At 37.9% G+C, this 11,310-nt stretch overlaps 1 protein-coding gene across 26 annotated transcripts in view; it reads left to right on the forward strand.

The window, feature by feature from the left end:
- MAGI1 (membrane associated guanylate kinase, WW and PDZ domain containing 1) overlaps window positions 1-10,773 on the forward strand; it is a 488,573-nt gene extending 477,800 nt beyond the window's left edge. For 4 of the 26 annotated variants that reach the window (XM_075006154.1, XM_075006161.1, XM_075006162.1 and 1 more), the window contains 6 exons: window positions 542-632; window positions 761-824; window positions 1,589-1,732; window positions 3,428-3,566; window positions 5,517-5,605; window positions 7,114-7,320. In XM_075006154.1, coding sequence (XP_074862255.1) covers window positions 542-632; window positions 761-824; window positions 1,589-1,732; window positions 3,428-3,566; window positions 5,517-5,605; window positions 7,114-7,170 — 584 coding nt within the window. In that variant the 3' untranslated portion in view covers window positions 7,171-7,320. Of the gene's footprint in view, window positions 1-541; window positions 633-760; window positions 825-1,585; window positions 1,733-3,427; window positions 3,567-5,516; window positions 5,606-7,113 lie in introns of all 26 variants that reach the window. The other 22 variants (XM_075006142.1, XM_075006144.1, XM_075006143.1 and 19 more) reach the window with 11 other exon arrangements.
- Window positions 10,774-11,310: the final 537 nt, after the last annotated feature.

Consider the following 11,310-nt stretch of genomic DNA (forward strand, 5'->3'; position numbering starts at 1 on the left):
AGTGATAATGGGGTTGTAGATAATGTCTTGAATATTGAGGAATTTTCTTTGTTATTGAAGGAGAACAGAATATAGTTAACAGATGGGTCAGGTTAGTGTTTAAAAGACTTTCTGTTGTAAAGACACGGGCAGAGGAGTGGCAGTAGTGGAATCTTACGTTTCTGAAGGCAACCTTTAGAAAAAGTTAGACAAAGAGCATCATGTAAAATTCCAATGTGCAATTCTTTGTTAAAAAACCCTTCTAGATGTATAGTTGCAGTGCTGTCTCATGTGGCTGCATTGATAGAAGGGTGAGAGAAATTCTGTCATACTTATTTTCCTATTATTATTTTCTTTATCAACGGCTTATTAAATAGTTAAGGAGTTTGGAGTAATCATTGCTCCATGTGTGTTGAGGAGTCTGTTTCCCTCCTGGACACATTCTTGAAAAATGTATACGATACCTTCCCAGTGAAATCCCACAGCAAAGCACGAGTTTGTCTTGGAATGGGTTATCTGAGCTCGAGTCTTTTCTCACCACAAGCCCCCTCTTGTTTTACAGAATCCTCCAATGCTACTTTATTGACCAATGCTGAAAAAATTGCTACAATTACAACCACGCATACACCTCAGCAGATACCCCAGGAGCCCAGGTCAGTTCATTTTCTTGGAGGCAAGCGTGTTGACTTGCTCTTTTTTTGGTTACTTCTCAGTCATCCTCATTTCCCATGACTTGTTTTTTTAACCCCCTCTCTTCTCCTCTTTCTCTCATTCACTTCAGCAGGAACAATGCAAAACCAAAGCAGGAATCCCAGTTTGATTTCAAAGCGCCCCAGGCAACACAGGTAAGAGATGCCTTTCTAATTGGCATGGTTCCAGTTCACTCACTAGTTGTGCTTGAAGTGTTTTTCCTGAATAACTTCACTTGTGTGGCTAAATTTCCTCCTCTACTTTGGGAAAGAGGGATCACTGAGTAGTCTTAATATGCATTGATGTTGTTTCATATGACAAACACTTCAAACACAGAGCTGCATCAGGATTAAAAACAAAGACACCTAAGTATCTTATGACAGTAATTATGTGTTTGTTTACCAAAGAGTGTTCTGTGAGGGGGCTAGCCTGAATGTATTGCTGTGCACCAAATGTGAGATTCAGAGGACAAAAAAAGAAAAGAAACCAATGTTTGACAAGAATGTTCTTTGAGTGTATCATAGTGTAGGCCACAGCTTAATAGTAGAGAGATTATCTCACAGATGCTTCTGTCCCACTAGCAGTTGCTGGGATAACCACTCTCATTGCGGATCGCTAAGCACCTTTGCAGTAATGCAGCAATTACTGTGCTGTATAGAAAAGAGTTGTCTTGAGTAGAATGTGCCGTCAACTACTGAGGAGTAGCTAATACCATAGGACCAAATATCTCTTTGCAGACCATTACAAACATTCTTTGAGTCATGGAGAAAAGTGATGCCATTGTCTTTGTGTGTAAACAAACCTTGATATATAAAATATGAAGACAATTTAATGTCCATTGTTAAATATTTGCCAGGAGGCAATGAGACAGAGTTCAGCTTCTTGGTCACTTCTGTACAAATGGTTTTCCCTCCAGCAGGATCAAGATTTTTATACCGTTGAGCTGGAAAGAGGAGCGAAAGGATTTGGCTTCAGCCTGCGAGGTGGCCGAGAGTATAATATGGATCTCTACGTGTTGCGATTAGCTGAGGACGGTCCAGCTGAGAGGTGTGGAAAGATGAGGGTAAGTAGAGTTGAAGAAGAAATTGATTCACATCAAAAGTTTTGTTTTCAAAACCTTTCCACCCTTTTGACTTGTACTAATAAGAATCGATTTGAAGTTCTCTTGTGGTGCTGATTCCTGCTCAGTGAGTTCAGCGTTTGCCTCCTGTTGAAGACAAATGAGATTTGTGCATGTGCATCCCATGGGGAGAAGCAGATCTTGAAAACCTGCTGCACTGTTCAGTATTAATCACAAGAATTTTTCTGAAAATTGTCGGGACTCCTCCCTCACTCCCAATTCTGTTAACGTCTGCTAACTGTTATGAAACGAAATGAAATGAATTGAAATGACAAGAGAAAAAGGCAGAAGGTCCTTCTTATTTCTAGTGTCTTGTGTGCCCGCCTGTCATTAGCTGGCTTCTGTCAGAAGCTTCACTCACTCCTTACTTCATATGTTGGCTCCTATTTAACCTACATCTGTTGAAGTTCAACCAGTTGCTTACCACACCCCAGCCCTTATTCCAGACTTTATTCCCGAAAGTTGATGTTTCAGTTCTTTGAAAACTTAGCATAGGCCATGCATGGAAGAAAGTGTGATAAGCTGCCATCTTTGCCAACATAGTGTGGATTGAACCAGGAACCTCCAGAGCTAAAAGCATGAGCTGGTAGAGGTTGAGCTAAAGTTTCCTAGCTTGGCCTGTAGAGGTAAGATACAGAGAGGAACTTGTGTATTACACACTCACCAGTGAGTTACTGAAACATTATTTTCCACCATTGTGACTCCACATGCGACCTCTACCTGCCCGATGTGTGCAATACATGCAGGGTCTAATTTAGCCCCATAATAGGTTTACTTTTCAATCTGTTAGTACAGGTTGAACCTCTCTAGTCCAACACACTCTTGTCTGGCAACATCCGTAATCTGGCCTGATTGTAGGTAGCTGGGTGATCACTTATCATGGGGGTGTGGAAGTTTTTTGTGGTTCCATAAAGTTTGTTTACAAGCACCAGTCATGGCTTTCTATGGTTTTGGCTGTAATTTACCTGTAATTTACCCCTAAATATCTTCCAAGAGCCCGGTAAGCAGTGGAAGTTTTGATAATGCTGCTGGACGGTATTGATCTCCTTTGCTCCACCAAATTCTCTCATTTGGCATCAGTTAGGTCCTGAGGGCCCCAGACTAGAGAGCTTAAACCTGTAGTCCTATTTATTCCCTTAATAACCACATTCAGCAGTCTTTGTGGGGTTGGGGCCTGCAATTTGTGAGGGTGTCAGAGAAGAGATCTGTCATTTTTTTTATAGCTCTCCATAAAGCACGCATAGATGTTATGCCGTTTATTTAGAAACTGGACAACTGGTGTAGACTCTTCCTCCAAAAAGGGCTGCAAAAAATGTTAATGTTTGGAGAGGGTTTTTCTTTTTTGTGTTTGTTTTTAAAAAGCATAAATTTATTGGAACAGAAAGCTATGTAACTAATCATAGGTCCACAGTAGCCAGCGTGCTGACGGTCTGTTGCACAATATTTGTTTTCCTTTTCTGGTCAATTCTTGGCTTTCTAAATCAGGCTGATTCATGCCAGGCATCTGTATTCAAGTTCCTAGATGTAAACCAATATGTAAAATACAGTGTTCCCTTAAGTAACATACTCAACAGTTGGCACTCTTCTGGCAGAGGCTTCATTTTAATCTTCTGTTCTGCTCTTTCATCATGTTGACAGATCGGCGATGAAATTCTAGAAATCAATGGGGAAACCACCAAGAACATGAAGCATGCTCGGGCCATAGAACTGATTAAAAATGGTGGCCGCAGAGTCCGCCTATTTCTGAAACGTGGAGATGGCTCTGTACCAGAATATGGTGGGTCAAACTATGAAAACATTCCTTTCTTTCCTGGCGTCACCACATGAGTGATTTGTCTCAAGATCTGAAGCGGGGATCCTTTTTATTTTCCTTTCTCACCAGTGTCTTACCAACATGTGGTTAATTGCTTCGCTTGTGCTGAATTTTCTACACATTTCATCCTTTGCTTGCTTCTATGGACTTGGGCACAGTGTAAGGCGAGATCATCAAAGCAGTAGTTTCGGTGGTCAGGGATGGAAAAAAAAAAACAAACCTTATTGTCTTGACCAACCAAACAAAAATTGTTACTGAACTGTGCCAAACTCTCTCTCAGCATTTGAATTGTTATCTCAAATAACTCTCTTCCTCTCATCAATGCCAAAAAAAAAAAAAAAAAAAAAGGGAAATCCTGAATTATTTTGAGTCACTAGTTTGGTAGGCTTCTTTTCTTAGTTTGCTGTATCCATGAGCTTGAAAGCCTAGAAGGTTTATGGGTTTTGCCTTCAGCTAACGTGTAAATATTTATAAAGCTATTTCAAAATATTTATGCAGAAGTATATGGATTTGGCCCTCCTGAGTCCTTTTTCCCCTTTAAAATATCTGTTGGTGTCAAGTAATTTAATTTGTAAATTATGAAGAGGTTTAAAGAGGTTATGAAAAGGTTTCTAGGGTCTGTCTTGAAGGAAGGTACTACTTTCTGCTGAGGTTTCCAGTAGAACTCCTTTTTTACACCTGCCTGTTGAAACTGATGAATGAGAGTATTGAATGGCTTGACATAGTGTTCTATTTAATACTATTATTATGTCTTATTTATTTGAGATAATTGTTGAAAACTATGCCCTCGATGTAGGGCTGCTCCCAACCAAAGGTCTGTGAAGTTTCTATAGAAACTGATGTTTGAAGGGTTGTCCTTTTTACCCCACCCCCCATTATCTGGATATTGTTGCATCAGTAAGTTCTGTCTTTCATGCCATTTCCTAAAATACAAAGCGACATTCTAAACGGTTCATGAACTAGTCTTTTAATTTACTGTACCATGTTTAAGAATTTCCGCTATCTCCTCATAATACAGATTTGAACCTAAATGTCTGGCCAGATCAGAATATAGATTTCAAACAATTATAATATTTGATAATGCAGACAGGGAATTTTGAGTTTAAATTTCTGGTAACAAAAATCACCTACAGAAGGTTGAACAATAACACTGAAATTATGTAATACTCTTTTTCGCCTGTCTTTTCCTATACTTCTTTCACTGTAAAGTACTGTATCATATGCTAGACATCGTAAATATCCTGTAAATTGTGTGCTTCACTTCTTAAAGCATATGTCTGCTGCACTGAGGATGAAAATCCAATACCAGTTTTCTTTGACTAATAATACTTTGACCTGTTTAACATACAGTTTTCAAGAAAGTATTTAACACACAGGGGCTGCACTTGTTTTTATATATGTAAATTTACACTCATTCACATTTGTAACATTTTGGGCTTGATTCTTCAGTCGCAAGTGGTTAATTGGATAATGTTAAGTTCCCGTCTTTTTCAGATTTGATTGGGACGTGCTTCTCTCTGAAGCTGTATATTTTTGTAATGAGTTTTGTACTTATTTTTAATGTTGTAGTCTTGGGTGGACTTTATTTTTTGTTGTTGTTTGATTGTTAATGGTTTTTTTATGGCATTCTCTGTCGCTGTTCCAGTTGTCTTTTAAAATGGGTGCATCTGTCGTCTGGGTCACTGAATCACCTCTTAAATGTGTAATGATGTCACTATAATAACAGCTGCTGTCTTTGCAGCTGTACCGTTGGGTGATGCCTAGACAATCATACTGGAGAAATAAACTTTCTTTATCCTAAGATAAAATATGTAGATTTTTTTTCTTTCTTCTTTGTTATGGGGAATCTAAATTTTCTACTTTTCTCTTTCTTTCTCTCTTACCTTTCTTGGTGCTGGGCTCTTCCTTCCTCAGCGATGATACCTCCTAATATCGCTGCATGTATGAGAAATGACAAGCTCGGGGAGCCTTGCTTCTACCTTACGGGCCATAATCAAACTACGGTTTGTAGCTAAAATCAATATTAGGTGTTTCTGTGCTGTGGCCTAATTCCCTCACATTGCTTTCCGCTTTGCTATATTTTTATATGTACAGCAATTCATTCTGAGCACCCCTCGCCCCCGCCACGTTCTTTGAATTGTAAGTACTGTACCCCAGCCTGTTTTCAGCCTTGCTCCCATCTAGTGCAATAGCTAACTTACAAGAAAGCTGCGGGAAAATGGGATAGTCCTTCCTACCTTAATTTTAAAAATCAAACCAAATAAACTACCGGGACTTGCCACAGAGTTTCGATCTGTAAATCATAAAAATCATGGCGCGCACGCACGCACGCACGCACACACACACACACACACACAAACAAACAGAGAAGGAATGAGAGATGTTTAAGTCAAGGAACTTGCAAATGAAAAATGAAAATTTTCAGGATTTAGCATTTGCAGGGGGAAAAAAGATTCTGGATTGCAAAGTGGTTTGTTGGCTCTTCAGTCACTGTCAGCAAGACAATCTGCTTAAAGTCGGTGACTCTCCAATTCTGAATTCAGGAAGTATGCTAATTATTCATTAACTTCAGCAGAGTTCTCTTAGGGAAGATACTTTTTAAAAAAAAAATTAAGAAATCTGCATCTCATGCTGAGTCGGTGCAACTACTTTAATGTTTTGCCATAGAGGTATTAAATCATTCATAAGCATCAGTTGCAAATGACGTGAGTAATTTTAGCTTATCTGTGGCACAGCTTGTTTGCTTGACAGTTTGTAGTTCAGATCTGTTTTATGATAGTGAAATAATTAACGGTAGGTGTTAAATCAGTCTAATCTTAGATATTAGAGTATCTTTCCCTTTCTTTAATCAGAAAAGATCACAACTTCTCTTGTCAATTGTGGTAAAAGCAAAATAATCCTGCTATTTCATAATGTAGTGGAACTAAACAAGATTGAGTTATACTTCTGAAATTCTTGAAAAATGACAGCTCCATTATTGTAGTCTAAGTGAAATATTGTACTTTCGGTTCAAAAAATAAAGATCAGCTATATTGTTTCTTTCTTTTAATAATTTAAAATATAATATCACACAGAGTGTAACTCTTTCTAAGAAGGCATTTTTTTAAAAAGAATTTTTAAAAAGGGGTAATCATGAAAGGCCCTTCTTTTTCAGCAGCTACATCTTTTAAAAATTATTAATCTTCTTTGTTTTCACTAAAAACAGTGTATTTTAATCTAAGCCTCATAAATTCAGCCAGGAAAAAATATGAAGTCTCCCATGATGAGCAGAGGATAAAGATGAAAAGCAGCTTGGCCTAAAATAGAGCTAATAAAGGGAAGCACCAGTACTAATCTATAACTCATAGATTGCAGTTACACTTAAATTAACAAAAGCTTCAGTTAGTCTTGTACTGACTGCTTTAACAGTTGTTTGCTTTTGGCACTAATGAAGTCTGAAGAATCATAAATGGCGTCAGAGCTATAATAAGCCGCTGGTACCAAACATTTGCTGTTGTTGTTTTTTTTCCAGACCCCAGCAGTGACAGGAACAGTCCCGCCACAGGTTCACAAAATGTATCGGAAATGAAAAACGTGCCATCAGATCGACGCAAACACCCATCATTGGAGTCCAGTTATCCACCAGATCTTCACAAATCATCACAACATGGGGACAAGCGGACATATGTTAAAGATCCAAAAGGCAGCAGAGAGTTTAGCAGACAATCCAATGAGCACCACACTTGGAACGGAACTTCTCAAAACAATGATAATGTGACAGGCAGAAAAAAGGACAGGTCACCAGGAAGGAGACAAGATAAACAACCAGAGAAAATGGTGGTAAATGGACAAAAAATGAAATCTCCTGAGAAAAGGAGGGAAGGGACAAGAAGTGCTGACAATACTTTGGAGAGGAGAGAGAGACGCGAAAGGAGGAGAGACTTATCTCCTGAGAGACGAAGAGAAAGGTCACCAACTCACCAAAGGGAAGGGTCACCAAGCAGGCGAAGGAGGTCACTTGAAAGACTAATGGATCAAAGGAGATCACCAGAGAAAAGAAGAGAGAGCTCACCTGAACGGAGGGCAAAGTCAACGGACAGGAGAAGGGAGCGGTCTCCAGACAAAAGGATCAGGGAGGAGCGAGTCGGCCACAGAGAGAGGGAAGAACAGGGATTGAAATATGATACCAATAAAAGACACCCCCCTGAACAGAGGAGGAGACCCTACAAAGAGTGCAGCACTGATCTCAGCATCTGAGGTACTCGTCCAATGCACAGAGCCACATTCCAGCCTTTCGAGTGCTTCAGGCTTTAAGAAGAGGGGAACAGAGCAGAAATTATCTTAGTTTCTTAAATGATTAAATAGCAGACACCTGCTGATCCTATGAATAGCTACAAACATTTTATGCAGATGAAATCTTATAACTAAAATATACACCAAGTGTTGTGCCTGATGTATAATATTAAAGAAAGTATTTTAAGTGTATTCTTTTTTTTTTTAAGTTTCTTGCCAAACGTTGGTCCTTAAGGATTATAAAATTTTGTTTCTACGTATGCTGTAGATTTCTTGAGAATAATTCCTCTATCAGGCAATTTCACCCATCCCTCCATAATAAATAAAGCCAACAATAAAAGATAGGTAAAGGATATTTTTAGAAAGGGTGAGAGTGAGGGAGGAATTAAGATGTGCATATCAATAGGAATGGAGCACTCCTGCTGAAGGAATTTAAAAAAAAAAAAAAAAAGAGTTCCTAAAATGACAAGGACTTTTTTGAAGAGACTATCATTTCAATGAAGGATGTTTATACAAAAACCTGCACAGCACAAGATGACTTACGATAAAGAATTTATAGTTTGTTCCATGAACAGTTTATACTCTTGCCCCCTTCTCAAGGATGCATGAAGGCAAAAGACTGGTATTGGCCATATCTGCGTAATGAATGTTGACTCTCAATCTCTTACTAGTGTCCACAACACAATATTCCTTTAAGAAAGTGTCCCTGGAACCCTGCTAAACTTCCAGATGTATATGGACAGAGAGCTGAGCATGTCCGGCCTTGTTGGGTCTGCTTTGAAGAAGGGTAGGGAACTGGGGTACTGGGATAAAGGCACAGTGACATTGGAGGGGAATGAGTTCTCCATTCACAGAGCAGGTATATTTCCTCTGCTGAGTCTAAACCCAGTGGGCTTTTCTTATTTTGCCAAATTGGAGATCTTCGTGTTGATACCTAGGTAGATAGACATACTCGAGTTTTATTTTCCTGGCTCATTCCTACTGAGACAAAAGATGAGACCTGTCAAGGGCACATAAGGACAAAGAGACATTCAAAGCAAAGGTCTGGTTGTGGAAGCTTAGATGCTGGTTATGCTGTAATTTTGAATCTACAAACGGCAGCAAAAGTAAAAAATGCAAGTTTCAAAGCTGTATTTTTAAATTTGCAAGTTGTGTGGTAAGTCTGCTGTAGTGTTGATATAAAATTTTCATGGATTACTGCCTAGCTGAGCCAAAATGTTTGCCGTTACTGTTGGACCACTAAAGGAAGTAAACTGCTGCTTTTTACAGTGCATTGGTGTATCCATGTATACTGTTTCACATTTTCCATACGAACACAAAAGCATTGCAAGTCTATCACTGTTGTTGCCATGGTACTGTAAAAAAAACAAACAAAATGAAAAGATGGCCAATCATTGTGTGTACAGAGTTTAAATTGTAATTAATAGAGCCTGTTGAAAAAAAAAATAAAACTGTTGCCTTTTTCTTGTATAAAAGAGAATTTATGATGAAATTTAGCTGTGAGGAATGTGATATGTGTTTATATTTCTGAAAATGGAACAAATTGATTCATGGGAATATATTTTAATGTAAACTGAATCAGGTATGTAAAGCTGTTTTAAAATGGGAGACTATATAAGTAATTCTAAAGCTTTTGTTGGTTTGGATATCATTTCTTTCTTCATGGTGGGCCTGCCTGTGTATTATTAAGCACTTGTATGCAGTCTGTTCTTCAATCATCATTTCTTGCAATGTGCTATAGACAACATGCTCTTTTCTGTGTTAATGAAAAAGCAGTATGTGGGCCAATCTTTTTTATAAAACACTATGCATATATGAATACTACATTGTTCATAGCTTTATTTGAATTATTGGGTTTATACATAACATTAGTATAAGTAGGTGTGGACTTACCCAGTACAAAGCTTCTTTCCTTGGAACAGACACAATGTATATAATGTAGCAACAAAGAAGGAGAAAGTCTGTGAATGCTATTTTTATTATCAAATAAAGTTTTCCATACAAAGTATGCATATGAGTGTAGTGGTAAGATTAAAAGAGCCATGTGGCTCTTATAGTTTCCCAAAATTGTCTAAATTATTAACAGTCGATGTCTACTTCCAAGGGTCAACCACTAAGAGTATTTTGACTTGCTGGCAAAAATGAAATTATGATTCCAGTTGTATAAGAGAAAAATCTGTTCCCCTTAATAATCTAGAGCTAAGATTTTAAATAAATGTGTCTTTAATGTTTTCCTTGGCTTTGACATCATCCATCATCACAATGCACTGTTGAATGTACTACTGTAAAATGGCAAACACACTGATGCTACCCAAGTATGTGTTTGAACACTTTTTATAGAGTTCTCTACAACAGTAGTCAATGAGGCCATAATTTTTCCAACTCTTTCTTAGTTATGGAAATACTGTGTAAAGACTACTACTAACTAAGGATTGCAAAACCAGATTTGTATTAAATGCAGTTTCATTACGCCAGACCCTTATTGTACACTTCACTCTACTTCAGATAACTTTCTGGTAGTGCATAAATGTCCACATTAGAGGAAGTTGCTAATGAATGTTTTGTATTTTCAATTGGACTATCTTCAGGAGGATTTTCAGCTGCAAAATTGACATCTAAAAGAATGTTAGGGTAGAAACAAAATACCCAAATCTGTGTCTGATTTTCTTTTTAGTCCAGCTCTTTTGTGACTTTTTATGACTTTTTACTATATAATTATATTGTAAAAGTATGCACTTTGTAATAATTGCATCTGAATTTGTATCTTGTTTCTACTGTCTGTGTGCCACATTTTTATGTAATAAGATTAGCATAAATAACCTAAACAGAGCAGCTCATTATGACTTATTGATTCAAAGGCTACTTATAAAAGAAGTGTTAATAAAATACCAGAATACTTTATTACCCATACATTTAGTCCTTGGCGTTAAATAAACTGCCAAGGGAGGTTGTGGATTCTCCATTGCTGGAGATATTTAAGAATAGGTTAGATAGATGTCTATCAGGGATGGTTTAGACAGTACTTGGTCCTTCCATTAGGGCAGGGGGCTGGACTCGATGGCCTCTCGAGGTCCCTTCCAGTTGTAATATTCTATGATTAGCATGTACTAAAATTGAAGGGACAAAAGCTTTCTTGGTATGTCTTGCTATGGGGTGGACAATATGTACAACTTAACATGAACACTGTGGATTAGATCCTCAACTGCCTTGTAGCTCTTCCGATGTTAATTGCCATCTGCTGAGTATCTGAACTTAAAATTTACTCTTTTTTCAAAAAAAAAATGAAGACGAATGCTTTTTAAGATGGTTTTTCTGGATGTTTTCAAACTGGAAATGACAACACTAGCAGTTTATTACAGTGCAGTTTTGAATCTGCTAGGATTAATTGGCGTGGGTTTCTTGCATGATTAATACCTTGAAAAGTTTATGAAGGAGT

Source organism: Carettochelys insculpta, chromosome 11 (assembly GCF_033958435.1).
Source record: "Carettochelys insculpta isolate YL-2023 chromosome 11, ASM3395843v1, whole genome shotgun sequence".
NCBI lineage: Eukaryota > Metazoa > Chordata > Testudines > Carettochelyidae > Carettochelys > Carettochelys insculpta.